The sequence below is a fragment of the Tyto alba genome, unplaced genomic scaffold, assembly GCF_018691265.1.
Source record: "Tyto alba isolate M040663 unplaced genomic scaffold, T.alba_DEE_v4.0 Super-Scaffold_17, whole genome shotgun sequence".
In the NCBI taxonomy this organism is placed as follows: Eukaryota; Metazoa; Chordata; class Aves; order Strigiformes; family Tytonidae; genus Tyto; species Tyto alba.
The window spans coordinates 14,415,541-14,439,471 of NW_024881279.1; the positions used below are offsets into that span (position 1 = coordinate 14,415,541).

General features: G+C 40.1%; 2 protein-coding genes across 7 annotated transcripts; one reads left to right on the forward strand and one right to left on the reverse strand.

The window, feature by feature from the left end:
* Positions 1-3,693: 3,693 nt before the first annotated feature.
* Positions 3,694-17,905, reverse strand: SLU7 (SLU7 homolog, splicing factor). Of its 4 annotated transcripts, none has more exons than XM_033006175.2 (16): positions 17,851-17,905; positions 17,199-17,375; positions 16,404-16,557; positions 16,057-16,137; positions 15,353-15,517; positions 13,788-13,853; positions 12,129-12,176; positions 11,501-11,632; positions 11,134-11,231; positions 9,773-9,840; positions 9,441-9,580; positions 8,371-8,532; positions 7,807-7,911; positions 7,560-7,634; positions 7,211-7,315; positions 3,694-6,175 (listed from the first exon to the last, which is right to left on the reverse strand). In XM_033006175.2, exons 2-16 carry the CDS (start codon positions 17,360-17,362, stop codon positions 5,996-5,998), a joined length of 1,743 nt encoding a protein of 580 aa, XP_032862066.1. In that variant the 5' UTR covers positions 17,363-17,375; positions 17,851-17,905; the 3' UTR covers positions 3,694-5,995. The 4 variants fall into 4 exon arrangements, with proteins under 4 accessions (XP_032862066.1, XP_032862056.1, XP_032862047.1 ...); XM_033006165.2 differs by having other exon boundaries at positions 17,820-17,877; XM_033006156.2 differs by lacking the exon at positions 17,851-17,905 and adding an exon at positions 17,661-17,840.
* A 113-nt stretch (positions 17,906-18,018) lies between these two features.
* PTTG1 (PTTG1 regulator of sister chromatid separation, securin) lies at positions 18,019-23,278 on the forward strand. 3 transcript variants are annotated; one of them, XM_033005984.2, is made up of 6 exons: positions 18,019-18,359; positions 19,046-19,146; positions 19,456-19,634; positions 21,625-21,718; positions 22,580-22,729; positions 23,124-23,278. In XM_033005984.2, exons 2-6 carry the CDS (start codon positions 19,065-19,067, stop codon positions 23,201-23,203), a joined length of 585 nt encoding a protein of 194 aa, XP_032861875.1. In that variant the 5' UTR covers positions 18,019-18,359; positions 19,046-19,064; the 3' UTR covers positions 23,204-23,278. The 3 variants fall into 3 exon arrangements, with proteins under 3 accessions (XP_032861875.1, XP_032861885.1, XP_042646111.1); XM_033005994.2 differs by lacking the exon at positions 18,019-18,359 and adding an exon at positions 18,448-18,571; XM_042790177.1 differs by lacking the exon at positions 18,019-18,359 and having other exon boundaries at positions 19,072-19,162.
* Positions 23,279-23,931: the final 653 nt, after the last annotated feature.

The following is a 23,931-nucleotide window of genomic DNA, read 5'->3' on the forward strand; positions in this document are numbered from 1 at the left end:
TGCAGCGCGGGGAGCTGGCTTGGGCTGATGATCACCTTGGCAGACCCCCAGGGGACACACACCAGTAGCACTGGGGATGCGGGTCCCCACTGCGGATGGGCTTCGGGGGCCTGTTGCGGTGCTTCCTCCTCAGCAGCAAAGCCGTCCTGCCCCCACCGTAGCCCCTGCACCAGCCCGGGAGGTGCTGCCTCGCCCGGGCTGGGTGCTGCTCCTGCCTGGTGTGGTCCTGCCCCACTGCTCGCATCCCCCCCAGTCCTCCCTGCACAATGTGATCTGGCTCTACATCCTTTAGATAAAACTTGCTGAGGGGATGTATGGCTCATGTGGCAACAGAAAGGTGCATCATCCAGCACCTATGGAGTAAAAATTGTAATTTTAGCTCTGCTATTGCTTGTGCACATGCTTTGGGTGAGAAATATCAGTGCCTAAAGGTGGGCGATCGCTGGCTCCCGCTCCGGGACAGCAGGACAGGACTGTGTCCCAGCAAGGAAAGACTTTCCCTTGTTTGCTTTCTAAGCTCTAACACATTTCACCCTTGTGGATACCGACCTTGCAGCAATGACTTTGTAACCACATGAAATGACTCAGCAAATGCCAAAATTGCTGCAGTTCAATCCAGAGGCTGGAGGCAGCCTAAAATACAGCCTTCCCATTGCGCTGGGCAGCGGCAATGAAAGCATACCTCTCTTCAAAGATGAGTGTAGGTGCTTTGGGATTTTTTTTTTTGAGATACTAATGTGAGGGAAAAAACGTTTTTCTGCCTGACAGGTCTCCTGGATTAGTGTGGACTGGTGATTTGAGTAATTTTTATTGCCTTGCCTAAAAGGAGTTTGGAAGTCTGTGAGCAGTCTTCAGAGAGTGATTGTCCCTCTCCAAAAGCCCCCATAAAAATGAGTCAAATCTCTGTTTAAACTTAAAGGATGCCCTTGAGACCATTAGCTCTGCTTAGGAACTGCAGTCCTAACCCATTAAGATAAAAATAAATAGAGCTTATTTTAGGAAGAGGGAAGTGGGAACCAGCCCAAGCACCAGTGAGCCACCACAAGCACTGATGTGTTAAGGTTGGGGTTTTTTCTTTTGTCTCATGTACCTTCTAATTCAAAGTGAAATTCAGCAATCTTTTTGACTTGGCACAGTTGGCTCCTTAGGTATCTAATAACATAGTCAGACAAGAAAGGAAGGTTCTGAAAATGCCTCATATTTCCCAAAATACAGAAAAACTCCAGCCCATCTTCTGGAGTCTGTAGCATCATGATTGGCAATCCCAGTGCCTGGGGACATGGGCAGCATTTGCCCAAGGCAGGAAAGCCAGCAACAAATATCACTTACCCGTATCACAGTACAGTGCCTCTACCCTTCAGGGCAAAGCAGCATCCCCCAGAGAGGAATGAAAAATTACTTACTTTGCATGTGAGCAGTGACAGTCTGTACAGATAGTAAGAGCTACAGATAAAATTCCCTCCCCTGCTGCTGCTTGCAAGCAGAGAATTTTGCATTAGAGCTGGATTTTCTGTTTTCAGAGAATTGGTAATTTGCTAAAAATGGTCTTTCAGCTATTCCTAAACTGTTGAGAAAATATTAGGATATCGGTGGAATAGACTGTGGGGCTGTGCTGCCTCTTGGGTGGTGAAACCTGCAGCCCAGCGCTGTTGCTTCTGCACATGCCCGGCGTGAGACTTGTTAAAGCAAGAAGGGACAGCCGAGCAAACGCAGGAGCCAGCTGAAGGCACCATTTTTCTCCCCCAGCTTGGGGCTCCTGTAGCTCAGAGGCTGATGGCATAACCCCTTCCCAACCAGGGGCGGTGCTAACGTGAGGAGACTTCTTCACCCCTGCTGCTGCGACAGCCGCTGTGCTAACGGGGCACGTTAACCTCAGGCCTCGTGCTCCAGCACCCACCTCCCTGATGCGCTGTTAGCGTATGTCATAGCAACTTGTGAATAAAAAGCAGCAATGGGTTAAAACTCTGCTGTGAGGTGGTGTTGAGCCAGATTTGTAGTTCCTAGCTTTATATTAAAAATCAAGAACAAATGCGTCTGCAAATGTGATAAGGCTGTAAGTGCATCTGAAATCAGTCCCACTCGTAGGAGATGTGGTGGGAGATTATAGAGCGACAGGCCAAGGACCGTGCTTAGATCCAAACGCTGTGCAGATGAGTGGCTGGGTGGAGGTTGCTTCTAAAAGGATTTGGAATTACTGGAGTTACTTTTAAGACTTTGTAGGTTGGAAATTTTGGGTTTGCTAATCTGTCCACTGAGCAATGTTTCCTTAGGCAAAATGAATTTTTCCTCTGTTCTACTGAGGTCTGAAATGCACTGGTATTTTGCAGAAGGGAAAATCATTGCTATCTACTACCCTCATGGGGTTCTGGTTGGGTCATCTAAGAGACATGAACAAATTTGTTTCGTGTAAAATAACTAGTTTTAGAATTATATTTCTGTCTATTTCTTTGTTGCATCTGGCAAAATAAATGCAAGCAGGAGCACTAACAGAACAACGGGGAGTTGCCTACACGTCTTTCAGGCCACGGTGTTTTGGCCTGGATGGAGTAATTAAAGTTATACCCAAAAGTGGTACGGGAAACTGCAGTTACTGGGTTGCACTACACACTAGTGAGCACAGAAAAACCTGTCTCTTCTGGTTTTTTATTTTTCCTAAAAGTTGAACCCCATTTAATCCTAAACCAATTGCTATCATTCCTGCTTTTTTTCTGATCCCTCAACAGCCTAAAACAATTACACTCACGTAGAACAGTGCATCTCTTTCATTAATCCACTCAGGAAAGCCATAAAGATCCAATTACAAAGAAATGTGGAGACAGTAAAAGAACTACCTTCTGTCATGCCTCGAAAGATAACACAGAATGCTAAACTTTTCAACACAAAATAAAGGAGAATGTTTCTATGTGTTTTAAAAATGCAAATGTCTTCAGCTGGCTGGTTCAGTTTGTAGACCGAGTATGCCTCACAACAGAACTCAACAGGATGAAAAATGAGGTAATTGAAGCAATTGTTGAAAAGGGAGTTAGAAAATAATTTGAGCTCTGCCAAGGGCAAGATTCAGAGGAAGCTGCCCTGACTGTACTGGGAGGCTCTGTCTGGTATTGTCATTTGAGAATTTGACTTGACTGTGTTACCGTGCTAAGGAATTTCATCTCACCTCACTCCTTTGTGCATGCAAAAAGCAGGAGTTCTCAACTTCAGCTGTCTCTGCTAGAGTATGCTCGTTTTCATTGTATGCTTTTGTCCAAGCTAGCCTACAAACTTGTTTCAAACACATTTTAGGAAGGAAAAAATTCTTGTGCAATAGGAAGCAGTCTTTGGATATGCACAGTCATAGTGCATGCCAAAGGGGAAGCAGATGGAGCAATATTAATCCTCATGATCAGATCCACAATGTTCTTTAACATTTAACCTTTATGATATAAATAGGAGATGTCTTAAGCTTTATTTGTCCTTTAACTGTTGACACTGATCCAGATGAGATCTGCTCTGCCTCATTCACAAGCTCAAGGAGCTGTATTTTGAATAAAATGCCTACTGATCGCTTTTTCCCCTGGAGCTGCCTTTCTGCTTCACCAGAGGAAACTGGTCCATCTTCTCCATGGGCTCGCTCAGCAGAGCAAGACAGGGCATGTGGGCAAGTAAGTTACAGTCATATCTTCAGGTACGGAAAAGCAAAGCCATCCACTTGAGTATGCTTAAGGTGGAATTCAGTACATTTATTTGTAATAAACAGATCTCCCTCTAGCACCGAACATGTTATATTGGCTTCTAAAATATATGCACCTTTAACTTTCTCCCCATTTTTCTCTTGAACATAATAGAAATACTACATGAGATTAAATCTGAACCTCACAGGCTGCCTCAGCTGGTGAGGCTCTTCACTCTAGAAGACTGTTCGTCACTCCAAACTGCTCTTAGTGCTATTTCTGAATTGACTCCTTTACTCTGTAAATAATCAAGTCTCTAGCTACTTTCAGAAAGGCATCTAAATAGCTCAAGGAACTGACAACATGGACCCTTCTGACACCTCATCTTCCCTCAAATTGAACTTGGCACTGACCAAGGCAACAGCAGTTGGTATCTCTGCAGCTGAAGGTATGCTGGCCAGTATTTCAGAGGTTACAGCCCTGAGAAGAGTAATAGTTTACAGTTCAATTCAGCTAATTCAGAAAAATCATCCAAGGACGGTTTGCATTCAGGTCATGCCAGAGGTCTCTAGAACACAGTAAATAATTCTGATCATCAATGAGAGTATCACAGATAGTTTTAATATAGAACTATGTTGCTGACTAATTGAGATTTTACATTATTAGCTATGTATGCTAAATTAAAATACTCAATCCTCCAAGCGGGTGTGAAATCACACACACGCCACTTAAATGTAGGCTTATTGTACATAATTACTTGTTGAAAAGAGCAGTTTTCCCTTGAAATTATCCATAACTTAGAAAGGTCAAGACATGAGCTGATGTGGAATCTTAGAACGTGAGTCACTAGTATAGCAGAAGGAAAACTATGTCCCTAATATTTCCCCCCCCTCAGACTGTCTAAATCCACATTGTTTGTGAAAACATAAAAGCAATTTCTGCAAAAGCTGATTTCTACTCCTTAAAGTTTTTCCTTCCTGGTACTTGGTTATATTGACAGTTCCACCCCCAGATCTTTGATCTCACTAGTTGGTTATATTTTTTTTGCAAGTGCTAGGAAGATTTTAAAGTCAAGTTTTACAAAATAAGAGTCCGCAGTCAAGATTTATGTCTTATAAAAGAAGGTCTGCATTCAGAATCAGTATTTTTAACAAAAATAAAGGGGAAGCAGACTTGGAGAGAACCTAAGAAAGAAGCCAGCTTTACAGGTGGAAATTACTGGTACAACACGTTACAGGTATAACATACTGTTTCATTTTCTTTCAGTGATTTGATTTCCTTAATTGTTTACAAAGTAGAAATCGTAATCAAGTTCTTAATTTTAAGAAGAAAAGACAGGATACGGAGTCTTCCTTGTCCTACCATTAATATAACCCATTAAATGTGGTTATAGAAGTCATGTTTAATAAGACAGTTTAAGCCATAATAGAAATAATTCTCAAGCCTTCCAACTCTAAAGTCATGGTGTGAAGTTCTTCACTCATTTCTTCAACTTTTAATAGCTGAAAGGGAAAACTCAGTTTAAGGACTAATATTGCCAAACACAAAGCAGATGCTGCTTCACATTATCAAATTATTAGAGCCTGAGACTCGGTATTACACCACGTAACAAAATTCTGGAAATTATAAGGGTAAGATGAATACTGTTATCAAACAGAAAACCAGAGAACTCAGATCTTTGCAACTGAAATTTGTATGTTAACATCTGCAGAAACAGAATTAAAGTTATAAGCTCTACAGTCAGCTTCTCCAAATCTCTTCATTAAAAAGGCTGGACAGCATTTAAGACCTTTATATTAATTTAACCAAAACTGTACAAAGCAATCAATTTTTACATTTCCAAAATACTACAAAGTGATCAAGAAAGAAATAACTTCTCCTTTTAAAGCCATATGACAGGCAACTCCCTTTACAAATTAGAGGCTTTTTCAACAATTTTTGTTCTGTATTAAGTGACACCTGCTGACCATTTCGTCTGAGTAGTCAGTTTAGGTTCATCTGAGTTGTCCAGATGAACCTAGAATTCCAGCCAGTACCAGATCTTTTCTCTTCCAATAAAGAATTTACAGAGTAATTATATATATTTTCTGTAGACATATAATTTTATATATGTATGTCTGTATATATATATTTGTGACTGTATATGTATACATACACACAGATATAAAATTGCTGTATTGGACTGTTTATGCCTGCTGAAAGAAGTTTTCACCAACAACTCTGGTGCCAAAAAAGGTCTCTGCCATTTCTGGTACTTATTAGACATGTGGAAGGTATGCAAGCGTCTACAGAGTAGCAAACAAGTATGAAGAAAGTCCTCTGTACTGGAATGATTTTGACTGCGACTACTGTCCAAGAAAAGAGGCCATGGGATCATCAGGTCTCTGACGTTTCATTCTATAGGCTTCCATTTCCTCTTCTGTTGGCTCCCTGGTTTCATACAGGCTGTTGTACGGTCTCTTCCTCTCATCTAACTGCATGATTTCTTTAACGTGGAGAAGACGAGCCTCTTCCGCATTTAGTGCCTGAAATGAAAACAAAGGAAAAAAAAAAAAAAACACAATGAAACTTAAGCAAAAAAATCAACAAAAGTTTGTATTAGATTCTGATATAATGAACAAGCAGCGGGCAGAATGGTGGGATAAGCAAAACACATCTGTCTGGCCCACCTACAGCACACTTCATTTAATGCTCATTTTGTAGTGTTTAACATAAAATGATGGCAAAATGGTACTTAGCAAACAAGATACTTTAATCTCTTTCCAATTGCCAAAATCAGGTAAGAAACTCCTTAGCTTTACCTAAAATGTAATCATGATCCAGCAAGTACAAAAGCAGATAAGCAAGCATGTGATCTTAGGGGCTTTGGTTTGTTTGGGGTTTTTTGTGGGGTTTTATTTGGGGGTGGGGGTGTTGTGTTTTTTACTTTCAGTCAGGGAGCAATTTTTTAAAATGCTCTTTGAAATACATGTTATCCCATTCCTCGAACTACTACTGTTGCTCCTTCTTGTTACTGAAAAGAAGTTGCATTTGTACAATGCTTTGATTAACCATAGTTTAACATTAGTTTCATATTCTGAATAACCAGAGGTAGGCTGCTGTGCTTGTGGAAGGGCTGTTCAGCAGCAGTCAGTAGATAGCTGGCCTTGGTGGATGGATTTACTGCATCAAGTGTGAGACTGGGCCCGTCTGGGATAAAAAGTGCTAAGTTAAGCTTTGACAGTGCCTTTGATCTCTCCATCTTTCTTCAATACACAAATGAGTGTTCTGCAATGTCTTTTATAGATCTACAGCTGTAATAGGTGCCTAGACAGGAAGCGCTCCAAATCATCTAAACCAAGTCTTCCAAAACTAAATATTTATTGCATGTTTGCCTGAGGAATAGGGAATGTACTTTAGAACATCTAACAGCATTATAAATATGCTTTAGCTCAAAATTAGCATCAAAAAACATCCCACAGAATACCACAAGAACTGCATTACAGGCCTCATAAAACTGACATTATTGTAAAACATATTTCAGGTACTTTTTGCCACAAAACCACTGAAGGATAGTGTACCTTTTTAAGTTTTTCTTGCTTCTTTTTCTCTTCACCCTCACTATCTGAATTTGAGCTCTTCTTGTGCTTCTTCTTTTTCTTCTCTTTCTGTTTCTCTTGGTGGATCTGTAAGGTGAAAAACCAGGTATTGTTATGATTCAACTTGCAAACATTAATTATGTTTGAGCCATTAAATCCCAAGCATCTATTAATGCTATTTGAGAGCTTAGTTTTCAGTAGAGATATTAATGATCTAATAATGCAGTCTAACTCATTATGACTTACATAATTTTGTAGTTATACATATCTTTCAGTCTCTTAAAATGCCGAGGAAAAATATCTGCCTTGCTGAGAAAGGGAAACAACCTACCTCCATCAGTGTTTTTGGTTTTGTCATGTGTTCTTCCTCCCTGGGTTGCTCTTCCAGTAAGCTTGCTTCGGTATTCTATACAGTAGACATAAGAAAGGATACCCATTTACTAAGCACATTTGAAAGTGGAAGGACAAAAAACCCCAAACCAACAAAAAAACAACAAAAAAACAGAAAAACAGTCTAAAACTTAAGTAGGAAGTTGAATGTTTCTTAGGTCTCTCCAAGTGACTAAGACAATACTTACAGCAATTTCTTTCCCAGCTTCTCCTGTACAGTACGAGTACTTGACAAATGAGTGGCAGCATTTGTAACCCCACTTGCCTTCTTTCCAGTATGAGCCCCAAATGCACTGCAAGAGAAGACACCATAGCAGTTATGTCCGTAATGATACTCTTGTAACAGGCAGGCTGCGATTTATTCCTGAGGTTGTATCTTGGCAAGTAAATCATTCAAACAATCCAGAAGGGAAAGTCTTAAGAAACACTTCTGCAATTTTACATTAGTCTCACAGGTACGGTTTCAAAAAAAGAGAAAAGCAACAGGATGTGGTCAACTCATATTCAAAGTTGAAGGGAAATGCAGGAACTTCCCCTTTAGTTTAAGGCTGTCATCATAACTCCCCAAATTCACATCGTAACCATGGTAATTTGAAATTCCTCCTTAGTAGAAAAGGGAGAGTGTCATAGTTGAGACAGGAGAAATTTATTTGCTGTATTAATTATATTGTCTGTATGTTACCATACCTCATTCCTTTCCAATGGGAAGGAATCTAAATTTTTTTACAGTTTTAACATAAACTAGGCCTTACTGTATGGTTATTGATCTTTACATCCTCTTCATATTTAGAGCAAGCAATAGCTTTCTCTTGTCCTTTGATGACTGTTCCATGCCTAGAGTACTCCACATAATCTTCTGTTTGAGCTAACAGCAGTTCAGCTGGTGGGGCATCTAGATGTTCTTGGCCTCCATACTAAAATGCAAATAGAAATCACATGTAAAAGTTTTGAAAAAAATCCCACCTTTTATGTAGTTAGGCATACATTTCAAAAACATCACCTTCAGTACCTTCTGAAGAAGACACAAAAGAAGTAGATGGAGACAGTTATTCTTTTGTCAATAGTTAAGAGAAAAATACACCTCCTATGGCCATCGTGGTGTTTTTTGGTGTGTGGGTTTTTTGTTTTTGTTTTTTTTTTTTTTTTAATGCTTGGAGGAGGATTACAACAGTGAGATTCCTTACTCAAAGCGGGAAAACTTTTCAGACCAAACAAAAAGGCTCTGGTATAACCTGAGCAGTACTTTCTGTCCCTGTCCAAACTTGAATGTTGACAAGGTTAGAATCTAAGTGGGTTATTTAGTTCTTTGTCAGTTGTCAAATAAACCACTGCAAAATATAAAATAAATATTTACCTAGAAGACTGCACCCAAAACTTGCGTCTGAAAATTCTGCTTTTCATATGTAGGAGAAAGGTTTAAAAATAACTTTGGTAGAGTTACTTGGGTATTTTACAAAATATACCCTTTTAAACAGTAAAAGAAATTTTTCAACCACTTGTATTATTAAAAAAAAAAAAAAATCTAAATACCCCCTCCTCCTACATACTGCTGTAAGATTTTTCACTGGAGAAATTGTGAGAGTTAATAGAAGAGCTCCCAATAATCCAAAGAAATACCAGATCTTCAAAGTGTCCTATATTAAATAACATAATGAATCCAACTGATGAGATAGTGTGTATAGATATAAAAATCTTTTATAAATCTAAGATGCTGAGAACAGCTGATGCATTTTCACATAGCACTAGTAATCTTATTTGTTCTCCAAGACCCACACTTCAAACTCAACAGAATTCTTATTTAATAAAACCAAACATCTATTACCTTCTCTAAGATGCTTTCTTTCTGCTGTGCCTTGAAATCTTCTTTTTTCACTTTAAAGGATTTGTAAAGTAGCTCTAATTTTGTAGGGTCTGCTTGAAGATGAACTTCAGAGCCTTTGTCATAAGCCTCCCAAGCAAACACTGTGTACACAAGAGGTTTCACTCAATATTTATTCTAAAACTGATACATGAATTCAAGATACAGTCTTTAATTCTATAATAATTTGAAAGAAAGCCTCAATCTAAAAAGTTTTCTATTTTGCAAGAAAGAAGCATCGTTAGCTTAAGTCTTTTAAGTCCATTTCCTTAAAAAAAAACCCAAAACCCACTTACGTTGAGTCTGTGCCATTGAAATGGTATCACCAGTGTAGCGAACAAAGTTGTCACCTGCATAACCCACTCTGCAGAAAAGAAAAATACGATTCTTAGCACTCAAGTAATGTGATTTCCTTTTAAATGCAATCATAGAATACCAACAGGAAAGTAAAAATTCTCCTTTGTGCTCAGAAAGGCAAGAATGGAGCGAGAAGAAGGAGCATTCAAACTCAATACATGAAAGTCTAGGCTCTCCACAGAGTCACAGAAGTATCAGATAGAAACTCTGAATACACGATGTGTATGTTTACATGGAAACAGCTTATGACAGAGACTTGGAGCTCTGTCTGGGACACCAAGCACCATGAGTCAACCTTGGTAATAGCTTTACTGCTCTCAGTTACCTTTCAAACACCCCTTGAAGAGATTCACAATGAGTATATGAAACACAGATTGAAAATCAAATGTTAACAATCCAATTTCCCACTCTTTTCATCTCCCCAAAGCTACTCTGAAAAATTTACAGTCTGCAAAGCTGTGGCAGAAACACAGATTCAACAAAGGTCAAATTATGAGACTAGAGGGAAGTGAAAGCATCTGCATCTAAAAAAAAAGCATAGACTGGCATTATTCTAGCTGGGAGCAAGGAGAGGTGGAAAGAGCATTATTTGCTAGCATTTAGCCACTGCCATTCTATTTCAGGCAGCGAGCCAATCCAATTACTGTACTCTGAATAAAGTTTCTCCTCACAGCCTGTCTACTTGGTACATCCACAGCACTACACGGGTCAAGACGGGGTCATAGCTTAAGAGCTTGATTCTGGTTTTAAGGGAGACAGCCTCATGTGCAGCCAAAAGCCAGCCTATGGCATTCTTTAATTAAGTTGTCTGGCTAGACAATGCCAAAGCTTTCAGACCTTTTCTATGTAGACTCCATTAATGTATGAGGAGCTCTTGCTCTTAATTCAAGCATTTAGTTAGGTACCACAAGTACTCCATGTTAGTCGCCAGTGCTGAATGCCTCCCAACACAGAAGGGATGAAGTTTAAGATTTTGTTACTGAAATACTTTACATAAAAATCATTATTGTTTACAGGTACCCCCTCTAGATACAGCAGAGTGTTCTAATCCTACTACAGATTATTACACTAAATGGTGGTCCACATACCCCTGAAGATTAAGGGCCAATATTACTAAAATACCACTTTACATACTAAAACAAAAAGTGCTGCTAAACAAAACAATTTTTCCCATGTTTTCTACTACTTCTATCCATAACTGACTGGAGATCAATTAGTAAAAGGACATAGAGATAAAAGAAAATACAAAACTGTTAATCTCATTTTTAACACTTTTGTTAGATACACTGTTTTAACTTACTCATCTGGATTCTTGCCTGTATTGGCATATGGGTTCTCCCTCATTGCTCTTGTTTTGGGGTCATAATAAGCGGAGTTTGGATCTAGATTCCTCAAGTACTAGGGAAGGAAAACAACACACAAGATATTAGATATTTACAATTTTAAAAGAACTGAAGTTACTCCTGTATCCCCCAGCTTAGACATTTTAAAAAGCTGTATCTATGTAAAATGATGACTTTGATGAACTTATGAGTGGGAATAGAACTGCACATAGACCTTAACCTCCACAGCCCAAGACCCATACATAAATTCATTAATAACTGAGCATATACTTTTTTGAAATTAACTCTCTACAAAAGAACATCTGTAAAGAATTCTTTACTCACTTTTGCAATATCTTCCCGAATACGTAGATTTCGAACTGTGATACGTCTTTTAGAGTCAAAGTTCTGCCCAGGCATATCAATGTCATCTGCATATTTATCTTCATCTTCATCTTCACTGTTATGATCTCTTTCCTGAGAAGAGATGGTAAACTTCTAAATAAAAGAGGACATTCACTCTAGAGACAAGAATTTGATTTTAGTGCTTTCATTAAAAATTCTACCATCCCTGTAGATAAAAAACCAGCATAATTTACCTGTACTTATGTGTGCTGTCATGCTAATCTAACATTCAATGGTTTTCAGAAATACTCGTTAGAAGATTTCCACTTCTTCATATATAAACAGTTACAAAAACGTAACTGTGATGAAACTAAGAAAACTGTTATCTTGGGCAAAATATAGCACATATCAAAAACTAGTTATTTGATTGCATCTCTAAGGTTAGGCAACACATAGGAATTAAAACCAAAACCCCCCTCTATGAAGTCCAGCAACCCCTGCCCAAAGGAACTGGCAGCCAGTGGCATGAACCCAGCATTCAAACCCTTACACCACCCTTGTTTCACTGTTCCACTAGCTACGTGTTCTTTTATTGCCCATGGTGTGATGCAGTGGTTAATCATCTTACTGTCTGTGAATTTGGTTCCTCTTCTCCCCACTGGTGTCTTGGGGAGTTCTGCAGCAAACAAAGAACACATTAGCAGGGAAGACAAGATAGTGGAGAGTGAAGAGCAATCAAAGCAGAGCTTGATGCTGGATACAAAATACAATTTACCTGTGGCACAAAAATGCACAAAAACTGCTATATAATGTTTTAGGAAAGAGCTTATAAGTGTCACTATTATGGACACACGTTGGAGACCTTTTCACTGTACTCTGAACTAAATTTCCAAGCCTTTGCAAAAACAGCAAATTCTACAACTGTCACTGTTACTTAGAGCTTGTTATGCCTTTGAACACTAATGGTTTAGACTAGAATATTTCATTTCATGCAAATATAACCAAGATTCAACTCAAAGATTGAAAAAAAAAAACCCCAAAACTAATTAAGATCTGTATCTGCAAGTATTTAGTTAGGATTGACAGGAATACTGAATGAATGTATGTGTGAATCAGATGCCATCATTTAATCTTCAGAAACACAGCCAGAATTTATTTTTTTAACCTGCTTAGCCTCTAACTTGAGAATACTTGCAGCAGTAAAGATGGAAACAACTGTGAGTTCTGGAAGACTGACCAGCAAATTGGCCAGCACTGACTATGCAAACCAATCTTCGTCCTCTCCATCAGAGATAGTTTTTATGTTTCAAACATACTTTTCTTCTTACAGCTCCATTTCATAAATAAATAAATATATGGAAGCCAATAATGTTTGTTCTGTGGTGAAAACAGGCATCAAAAAGAGAGAGTCTTTTCTATCCTGAAGGTCAGAACGCTGTAGTTTGTGCGGGGTTGGAGAATAAGTTCACTCTGCCATCTAGTGACAAAATGTAATGTGACAGCCTCTGGAAAATGTAGTCTTTTGCTTGGTGTTTTCTTTCTTATAATATTGATTAAAAAACCCCTCTTCTGACTGGTAGCAGTCTTTACTTTTTGCCCATTCTATAAACTTAGAATATTATCATAAATGCCTTTTAAAATGAGAATTTTATATCAAAGATTATCAAAAGCATTGGCTATCATCTCAGAGGAGCCTGAAGAAGTTAACAAAGATGCAAACTCTACAGTTGTAAACCAGAGGGGAATACATATACTCAGCCTTAAAATAACCAGAAACACTGCAAATAGTCACAGCAATGACTGAAGAAGAAACAAGTTTGGTTTAAGACAAAAAAACCCAGCTTCCTATTCCGATTTATACTAAGCATTGCTAAAACAGTCCACAGTCACATAATAGTCATTACCTCAGCATTAGTCAGACGTAACAATCTTTAAATACAAAAAAAGCATTTCAGCATATGAACAAAATTACTACATGGTAAACAAGTTTTTCTGACCCAAAATTCCATGTAATTAATTTTAGCAAGAATAATAATCACACAGAATTTTTGCCTATAAGGGGAAAACAAAGCAACTCTCATTTGAAAGATGCTTCAAGAAAGAAGAGGATTCAAATTCTTGAAGGTGACACAGGGTATACTGGTGCTGGGAAAATCTTAAAATTACTGAAGGGCATAAAAAACAATAGCAGACCCTATATGGAGAATAAAAGCATCAGAGAGCAGAAGCAACCTGCTGTATTTTCATTCAGCTTAAACAAAAATAAATTAGGGTTTAGTTTACTTACCACTTGCTCCAGTTTTCCTGATGCTAACTCTTCCTGAAGCTTCTGGGCTTTCAGTGTACGTTTGGCCTGTGTATCATGAAAATGCATTTTTTTTAATATTTCTTTTTAATATCACATGTGTAGTAATACTTATCATAAGCATCTCTTGTGACTGCCATCATTTGAAGTGTACTCATTACAAAAAAATGGGGGTTTTGACTCTCTGGGTGCTTGTGAAAGATCAGCAGCGTAGAGCTTGTCTCTTCTACTCCCATGCTTTACAACATTGGTTTTTGAGCCTCAAGGAAAGGAAATTATGCGTACTAACCATTTTACTATTTTATATTATACTGTTAAATAAACAGTTTACTAGAGTTTATGCACATATACCATAACTACATTCATCCCACTTTTAGAAAGAAATAGCTTATTTTAGGTCAGTAGTCTTTAAAAAACACAGTGATTTATTATTGTGTTCTCATAATCTGCTTAGAAACTTTAGTGCTAATGGCACTTCATGACTGATGCTGCAAGTACTTATCGTTCACCCAGGAAGCACTGAAGTCTGGCATCTAAAGTCAGATTTTAAAGCAGCTTGTAGTGAATTTTTGTATGTGTTTGACATCATAGAGCCACAGAACAGCTGACACTGGCAGTCTCCAGAGGTAATCTCCAGGGACAATCCCCCTGCTCAAAGCAGGCTTGCCTACAACAGGTTGCCCAGGACCGTGCCTAGGCAGGTTTTGATTACCTCCAAGAATGGAGACTCCCCCTGGGCAAGCTGTTCCACTGTTTCATCGCCCTTACAGTAGAACATTTTTTTCTTACATTTAAACAGAATTTCTTGTATTTCAATCTGTGCCCACTGGTTCTTGTCCTGTCACTAGATACTACTGAGAAGAGTCTGGCTCTGTCTTTAAACACTCCCATTAGACATTTATACACACTGATTAGATCACATTTAGCATAAGCTTTCCTATGCATTATAGGAAAATACTGAAGACCAGGCAACAAAGGGAGTTAGTTAGGCACCTAGCTACCTTTTGGAACAGGTAGCCAACAACCAGCCAAGGTAGTGAACGTTTTTTTTTTCCTTCTAAAAAGTCAATAGTGTCCACATGGATTTGATGCATACAGATAGAAAGTTAACTGCACCAGAAAGGTGCCAACCTGCAAAGAGACATGTACAAATAGTCCACTGCTCCATCATGGTACCAAAAAGAGTCATAAGTAAAATAACACGAATGAGGTTACAAAGTAGATAGACATTTATTTGCTCTAATACAGCCAAATAATAAATTCCTTTCTTGCCTGAGATTCAATGTGCAGCTTGGGTAATAAATTCTAAGGCTTGTGTATTGAAAATTAAGCAACCTGGAGAGACCATTTATTGTACAGACCCATACTCAGTTGCCAATTCTGATCTGAATTTTCAGTTTAAGTGAAGTTTGCTATCAAACACAGAATACATCGTGCTTTTTCCTTATGAATACAGCACAAGATCTAATATTAACACTGCACATGTTCCTCATTCCAGACAAGCCAAACACTAAATCTTTCCCCAGTAAATCATAGCACTGACATACCAAATCAACCTTGGAATACTCCTCTACAATCTTCATGTGCTCTTCTGGGTTATAACCATTCCAACGATCTCGCTTTCCGTCATAATCAAACATCAGTTGAGGCTGCACATGTTCATCTGGTGCAATATTCATGCCTGTGTATTTTGCTCCAACTTTCCTGGGTCTCTGAAAGGATCAGTCCATTAGACTAAAGTATGTTACTCACTCAGATATCCCTTTAAAAATAGTATCAATTGAGCTTCTCTAAAGCCAGTTAAATTCAGCACTATAAGCCTGTGAATTGTAAATAAAAGCAAGTAGTTCATTTCTGTATTTTAAAGTAGCACAACTGACTCCAACCCCCATCAATTTCTAACTCTATTTTCCACAGCTAAGAATGCAATTAAAACACAGTCTCTAGGAATGGCTTCTAGCTGACATGAAAAATGCATAGGAGCACTTGAATTAAAGCAAATTAATACGAAGAGCTAAATGTTTTCGCCTATTATTGCAGTGCTGATCACAAACAAAATTGATGAGCAACACCCTGAATTGTATAATTTTTCCTACATAAAACTTTAGAAATTTTCAAGCCACATATCAATACTTATAACCTTTTTCAAAATGAGTAATTTTTATTTTATCTATAACTCGCTATTTTTCACTAAGATTGGAATTCACATTGTTTTCAAAACCACTAAAACATCAAGAAAAGTCAAGTTTACCTCCATGCAGTCTTTCTTTTTATGTGTCAATGCACCACAGTTCTCACATGCTCCTTTACGGTATCTAGTTGCTACAGCATGCTAAATAACAAAAAAAGACAGTGTTGTACAAACTTGTGGCAAGGTTCATATATGTGTTCCCGATAACTAACTCATTTTTTCAATAAAACTGAAGTGCGAGTGGTCTACCCAAACCCAGAACGCATTTTAATTATTACCAATCACTGCAACTTGTCTGCTGAAAAAGAATTCCCAGCTCCTGTCTCCCTCAAAAACATGTAACCAGAAATTATCTCCTCGTAGAATCAAACCAAATCTTTATTTTATGACAAAAACATTTTGCTTACCTCTTGAACTCCTCGTTTGTACCAATCTCCAGAGGAGCTATATTGTTTCTGCTTCTCCGGCTGAGGTCTCTGATGCTTTAGTGTAGGTCTTTTAGAAGGATCTATGTACCATGGTACTGAGGATATATACTGAGGAATATGAGGATTGATATCTCTGTAAGAAATGTTGTGTAATAAATACATGGTATAGAGAAAAAGCCAACAGCTTAGCCTAACAAATAACTCTTACATTAAAGTTCAGTGCTTTAAGAGTGATAATAGAATAATTAAGTTGTTACAGTGCATTGCAAAATAAACTCTAATTTAACTAGATAAACACAGACTTTCATTAAGATTTTGTGGCCGTCTAATTCACCTAAGCTCCTGACTCCAAATTATGCTAAGCAATGTCACTGAGCACAAGAGTAGTAACATTTCTCTTCTCTGAAGCAATGTAGAAGCGAGAAAGAGAAAAGATAAGGTACACAGCAAAGCTCCCCAGTTTTGGTCACTTTTAAAGTGATGTTTTGGTCCCTTTTAAAATACTACTTGTAAGTAGCTGCATAGATGGGACTTTTTAGCAGCACTGTCAATAGATCACAGTAACTAAACACTGAGCCTCCATTTTTTTGGAATATATGTTTTCTCAGAATGACTGGAATGTTAAAAGCAAATTCACGAAGTTCAACTATTTACTTCTACAATGACTCATGTAAAAACCACGTATTACCCTCACGAATATTCTGTATTCACAACAGGAAAAAAGTCATTTTTACCCAGTAGCTTTAGAATAACCACAGCTTTAACAAAACTTACTTTCCTTCTTCATCCACCTCAGCAGGTGCATTTCCTAATTTTCTTTGTTCTTCTAACTCCTTCTTTTTCCTCCAGTCTTCCCTTGTCATCTTCTTTGGTTCCTCCAGGCTCACATCATTTGATCCTCCCGAAGGAGTGGCGTTCACCACCGTCCCTGATGGCATTTTGTTTTTTCCCCTGCAACAGAAAAAAAAAGAATAAAAAGTCTTACAGACAAGACCACTTGACAGCACAGTTCTCAACGTGGCTTTGTATCGTTCAGTAAAACCAGTAACGCCGTACTATGCGTCCTCAACAAATGTCTTTACACACCCGTGCTGAAAAAAAAAGGAATGATATTATTAACGTTCCTCTTCTCTAACCGACGCGACACACGACGGAGACGAACGGCAGCAGCTCTGCAGCCAGTGAAGACGCGCTACCGGGTGCTCCCCACCCGCGCAGTGGGGGACACGGGCTCACCCACGGCTGCCGGGGCGGCCCCAGACCGCGGCCCCGCGCAACGCGCCAACCCGGGCCTACGCCTAGCCCCGAGGAGAAGCAGGAGAGCGACTGCGACGCAGCAGCACCCCGACAGAGCCAGAGCCAGAGCCAGAGCCCGAGCCCAGGCCCGGGGCCTACCCCGGTATTCCCCGGTGCCCCCGGCCCTTACCAGCCAGGCCGACGCCGACGCCCCACAATGCACCGCGGCTACACCCCCCCGAGCTCCGCCCTGGAAGTCGCTGCTCCGTCACTGACAGGGGCGGTGCCACGCTGTCACCATAGCAACGCGGCGCGAGGGCCATTGTCCCGCCCCGTCCCCGGAACGCTGGGGGGGAGGTGGTGCGGAAGCGGCTCTGATGAGCCAATCGGCTGCTGAGCCTCAGTCAAAGCAGCCAATGAGCGATGCGGAGACGGTTCAAAAGCTGGCGGCGGTTGGGCCGTGGGGCACTGCGGCTCGGTTCTCTGTGGTGGCCTGGCTGCGGCGCGGCCCGAAACGAGCCTCGCCCGGTGCTGTCGTCCTGCTGGAGCTGTCCCGGCCCCTGCGGTGAGCCCGCGGCCCGGCGGGCCGTTGCCCTCGCCTGGTTAGAGCCGCGGTCTCCCCTGCGTGCGGGAGCGGGCGGCTTCCGGAGCTGGGAGCAGGAGGTGGCCTGAACGCGGGAGGTGCTGAGGGCTGTGACTGTAAGTCTTGCTTTGACTTTGTGCTTAAGCTTTTGACCTCAAGGTGTACCAATTAAAAGTAGCTTTTTCTGCATGCCTCTTGAATGGAGAATCGCTTGCCCACCCACGTCGCGGAGCGATAAGCTCCAGGCGGGAGCTGCCTGGCTGTTGTTAAGAGTGCAGGGGAACGCTCTGATCTGGTGTCTCAGATGCGGATGAAAAACAGCAGTGAAGTAAGCTATTTATATGGGGAGGGGGGGTCCTCTAATAGTTTCTCTTTCTGCTGAAAAGATGTCTTTGCTAGTAAAAGAACTGGCATTTTTGGCTGTTTAAGTGCTGCAAGCTGAGGTAAGGACTGGATTGCTAAACTAGGAGATGTATTCTTCTCTACAGATTTAAACACTACAAGGAAGTGTCAAACCAAACCGAAGGCATTAGTCCTCTCTGTAGGATTGCTAAGAAGAGCTTGCTACTTTCCTAAATGCTTGCAAGCACTCTTGGGACTGTGAGCCTGCCATGTGCACTAACAGTGTCTTCAAACATAAGGGTCTGTAGCTAAACTACTATGAAACTGTGTGAAATGTGGGTTTGTTTCCCTTCCTAGCAACCAGTGTGTGGCAGCTATGTTGTCTTTAATGTGGCTTGCTTAAAAAGTTGTAGAAGAAATTACATTAATTATTTCTTTTTCCTGTATGGGCTTTCCACAGTGGTCTCATCAACCTGAAGATGGCAACACTAATCTTTATTGATAAGGAGAATGGTGAAGTTGGTGCTGCTAAGAATCAGCTGAGACTGCCTTCAGGATCTTGTGCGTACTGCCCTAAGTCAGTAGGGGATCAAATGAAGTGCATAAATCCTGTTTTATTATTCACTGGTTTGAACAGTAATAGTTTTCTAATATCTACTCATGTAATCAATTCTGCTAAACTGATAAACTACTATGAAAATAACTGTGCTTTTGTCACAGATTGGGTTTATGCTTGTGAGTTGTAAATGGTGAACAATGGTTGTTGTAACAACTAGTTTTCCAGCACATGCACTTACTGAAGCAAGTTATAGGGTTGATGTGGTGCTAAAGTTTGGTTTGTTTTTTTTTTTTTTTTTCCTTACTCTCCAGCAAAAGTCTTATCTGAAAGAACACAAGTTAGCACTCCACTTCCCAAAAAAACAATCAGTACCTCTCCAGCCACATCTCACTCTGTCAGAAAGGCTCTTGGAAATCTGAATAGAACTGAAGGAGTCATGAGCAAGACTGAAAAGATAAGACAGAAAAATCAGCCTTGTGCTGCAAACAAAGTGAGTACAACACACTTTTGTGGAGGGTGGGGAATGCATAATTTATCTACTGTTGTGGCTTAACCCTGATGGACAGCTAAACACCACACAGCTGCTTGGTCAACCCCCCTCAGTGGGATGTGGGGAGAGAATTGGAAGGGTAAAAGTGAGAAAACTCATGGGTTGAGATTGAAATTTTTAAATTATTAAATGGTCAAAGAAAAACACAACCAATTTCTCACCACCAGCTGACTGATGCCTTGCCCTGAGCACTGGCAGCTTTGGCAGGCTTCCCCACCAGTTTTTATTGCTTAGCATGATATCATGATATGGAATATCCCTTTGGTCAGCTGTCCTGGCTGTGCCCCCTCCAATGTCTTGTGCACCCCCAGCCTACTCACTGGTGGGGTTGTGAGAAGCAGAAAAGGCCTTGATCCATTGTAAACAGTGTTCAGCAATAGCTAGAACAGCTGTGTGTTATCAATGCTGTTTTCATAACGAATCAAAAATATGGCATCACATGAGCTAATAGGGAGAAAAATAAGTCTATCCAAGACAAAAGCAGTACACGTATGTAGGCACAAGTAGTACTGCAGCTTAGGGGGTATCTAATGACAAAGAAGTGGATTTAGATAAAATAGTCTGAGTTAATATCTTGTTGTCCTGGTTTTGGCTGTAATAGTTAATTTTTCTTCTTAATATATATGCTGTGTTTTGTATTTTGTATGGGATTTAGTATGAGAAGAATGCTGATGATACACTGATGTTTTCAGTTCTTAAGAGATCAAGAACTCTCTAGCTCCCCATGTCCAGTCCATGTGCAAGTGTACAAGAAGCTGGGAGGAAATACGGCCAGAGCACCTGACCCAAATTGGCCAGTGAAATATGCCATGTCATGTGATGTTATGCTCCGTATAAAAAGGAGGGTCAGCTGGGAAGGAGGGGGTTCTCCCTTCCTTTTAGGATTGTGATTGCAGGATTTTGGTATTTCAGGATTGCTAGACAGGAATGGGCTGGATAACTGTTAGTGGGTGGGGAGCAATCACATTGTGCATTACTTGTCTACTTTTTATTATTGTTTTGTATTACAATTATTAAACTTTATATTTTAACCTACAAGTGTTCCATTACCCTTCCAGTTCTATTCCCCATGCCCTGGGCAGGGGAAGTGTGAGCAAGCAGCTGTGGTGTTTGACTGCTGGCCAGGTTCAAGCCATGACATTTGTTCACGTGTTCAGAATCAGGAGCTTAACATTGCGAGCCTAAATGTTCTAGTGCAGTGATTTGTTACCACAGTAGGTAGTACTGCGCTACATAAACTCAACTGAAGCACTTGCCCATCTCCAGCTTCTTTCATAGAATCATAGAATGGTTTGAGTTGGAAGGGACCTTAAAGATCATCTAGTTTCAATTCCCCCTGCCACAGGCAGGGACACCTTCTCCCAGCCCCATCCAACCTGGCCTTGAACCCTTCCAGGGAGGGGGCAGCCACAGCTTCTCTGGGCAACCTGTGCCAGTGCCTCACCACCCTTACAGGCAAGAATTTCTTCCTTAAATCTAATCTAAATTTATACTCTGTCAGTTTAACACTGTTACCCCTTGACCTATCCCTAAGGTTCCTGATCAAGAGTCCATCCCCAGCTTTCCTGTACCACCCCCTTTAAGCACTGGGAGGCTATTATAAGGTCTCCCCAGACCCTTCTCTTCTCCAGGCTGAATTACCCCTAGCTCTCTCAGCCTGGCTTCCCAGGGGAGGTGCTTCAGCCCCCAAGCATCTTCGTGGCCTCCTCTGGCCCAGCTCGAGCAGCTCTGTGTCCTTCTGCTGTTGGGGGCCCCCGAGCTGGACACAGCACTGCAGGTGGCATGTTGAAGGTATTAGAATTTAGGCATAACTGAGGATTGTATGGCAGGCATTCTTGTCTGTAGACCTGTATAACATAGGAAAGCCACTACAAAGGTACTACACTGAGAAACTACAGTACCTCAGATAGTGTGACTTCCTCTTTTTAAGATTACTGAAAAGTCTGCTGGATTAGAAAGCTGTGATGCAGTGACTGAAGAAGACTGGCCGGAAATAGAAAATATGTTTCCTTATGATCCTCGAGGTAAGAACTATTAGTGTAACTATTGGAATGAACAGTTACACTTTCACAAGTGTTGATGTTGTTTTAAGACTTTGGCCAAGCTATTGTGGCAAACAAGCTAGCATTGCACTTCTCTGGAGCCCTTTATTAAACATAAGGGTGTTTGCCATTTCTGAAATACCATCTCAGTGTTGTTTAAATATTTCTAAATGCGATAGCTGTGCTTCAGATATGTATTAGTCTGAGTCCATTATTATGGTGGCAGGAAACTAGTTCTGAATAAGCATGCTGTAGCCTCTTAATTCATTAAATGGCAGCTAGTAGACAAGTGTTCAAAGGAATCCTTAAGCAGTACTGGAGAGTAGACTTCTCTTAAGAGTGTATGCCAAGATGGTAATTTGTAACTGAAGAGATTCCTACTGTTCTAGAATATAATAGTTGAAGATGAAACTTCTAAAGCTGTTATTAAAGTATCTGCAATGGGCTGTGTTGGTCTCAGTTCTTCAAAGTGTGTTCTTAAACCATCCATTTCCTGTGGAAGTGAGCGTGGAGAAACTACTGTACCAAAGGCTACTTTAGTGTTGGTGAAACATATTCTGTGCTTGATATTGTGGTAGTATAGTGATTGGAAAGAAATTACTAAAAGCTCCTGCTTTACATTAGCAGTTATGTTATGCAGTCTAGTCTTTTGCTAAGTGTTAGTGTGTGATATTTGATGGACAACTAAGGTGTAACTGCAAATAAATACCCCATGAAAGGAGAGTGTTGGATTGTGTTGTTTTGGACCTGCTCCCACCTCATTTAATCTAGGAGAATTTGCAGCTTCCCAGGCTGCTGCTATTGTACACTGTTACTAAACTACTGTGTGTCTTTCTCAAACAGACTTTGAGAGTTTTGATCTTCCTGAAGAGCACAAAGTAAGCAATATCAACCTGTGTGGTGTTCCCCTCATGATATTTGAAAGGACATATGACAGATGTGTGAACATGGTTCCTTCACCTGTGAAGATTGAAGAGTTTTCATGGGAGTCTAGTAAGTGGAAACTTAACATGAGTTTCAGTACATACAGTACTCACTAGTGATCTGGGAGGGAAGCTAGCTGGCTGCAGTTGTGAACTGCCACTGCTGTCCTAACTACCAGAATAGCACACAAGTAAGTATCAAACGGCTTTTGGTGTATAGTCAAGCTGAACTTAACTGATCAAACCTAGTTGTTACAGGTAGTGGTCTCAAAGTGATGTTGCAGAGCATTCTCTTGCAGTGCATTGCTAACTGATCAGTTAGATGGAATTGACTTATGTAGTCAGACAGTATTTCCCTTTGTCATTTAAGAGGCTTAGGCTAATCTACTGGGAGTTAGTTTATGTTAGAGAGTATACATTCTGGATTTCGTGAGAAACTTATTTGCTCTATTTCTAACTTTCAGACTTGCTACAATCAACTACTGACTTTCTTGCTACCCTGGATGAGATCATTGACATGCCATCTCCAAATTATGACCTTTAATGCATATTCTGAAGCTTCTATTGAGTTCAAGTCTCATGTAGTTCTGTATTTTAATAAAGGCTATTCTAACCTGTATAATACTGGACTTGTCTGTTTTCAGAAGACTCGTGATGTAGGTAGTAAAAATAGTGCTTTGAAAAGCAGACTGACTGACAATTAAAGCAGAGCCTGGATAAGCTTCTAAGCAAAACTGTAATACACTGAATGATATCCAGGAGTTAGTACCTGCTGATTGGACTATGTGGTTGTGATAGTTTGAGGCATTTATGACCTCACTGTTTACATAACTTTATCCATTAAACATGTAAGGGTTTAAAACTATTCTGTGTAGCTAGTGTAAATTAAGTACTAGAGCTAGTGCTCTTCTGGCATTTTTCCTTTCTTGAACTTGTTTGCTTTTCACAGTGGTTGTCTAAGATGTATGTTGGATTATTATGAAGCTGTAGACTACTTTTTATTGTCACAGCATTATATGGCTCTCATTGCTGAGTACTGTCTGTACTCTTTGAGGAAAGGCTAGTGGAACCCCATCCTTCAAATTATAAGCACCCAAGTTCAATAATCTTTCATATTGCATTGTAATGGCATCAACTCCAGTTCTTCATGACATAAGACAAGTCAGTTGTAGAGGTGGTCAGCCTTTACTTAAGTTAAACTGCTTTTGTAGTTCCTGGGCAGTACTCTGATGTAGTCAGATTACACTAGCCTGATGTCCCTTCAGTTTTTAG

What these genes read in the sequence shown, in the direction of transcription:
- SLU7 (XM_033006175.2), bottom strand. Translation starts at nt 17,362, where the DNA reads ATGCCATCAGGGACGGTGGTGAACGCCACTCCTTCGGGAGGATCAAAT. An exon ending in AGGAACCAAATTCACAGACA is followed by an intron (nt 11,633 to 12,128) that starts GTAAGATGATTA and finishes ATCTCTTCTCAG; the next exon opens with GAAAGAGATCATAACAGTGA. An exon ending in AAGCTGGGAAAGAAATTGCT is followed by an intron (nt 7,635 to 7,806) that starts GTAAGTATTGTC and finishes TCTACTGTATAG; the next exon opens with AATACCGAAGCAAGCTTACT.
- PTTG1 (XM_033005984.2), top strand. Translation starts at nt 19,065, where the DNA reads ATGGCAACACTAATCTTTATTGATAAGGAGAATGGTGAAGTTGGTGCT. An exon ending in GAGACTGCCTTCAGGATCTT is followed by an intron (nt 19,147 to 19,455) that starts GTGCGTACTGCC and finishes CTTACTCTCCAG; the next exon opens with CAAAAGTCTTATCTGAAAGA. An exon ending in AGCCTTGTGCTGCAAACAAA is followed by an intron (nt 19,635 to 21,624) that starts GTGAGTACAACA and finishes CCTCTTTTTAAG; the next exon opens with ATTACTGAAAAGTCTGCTGG.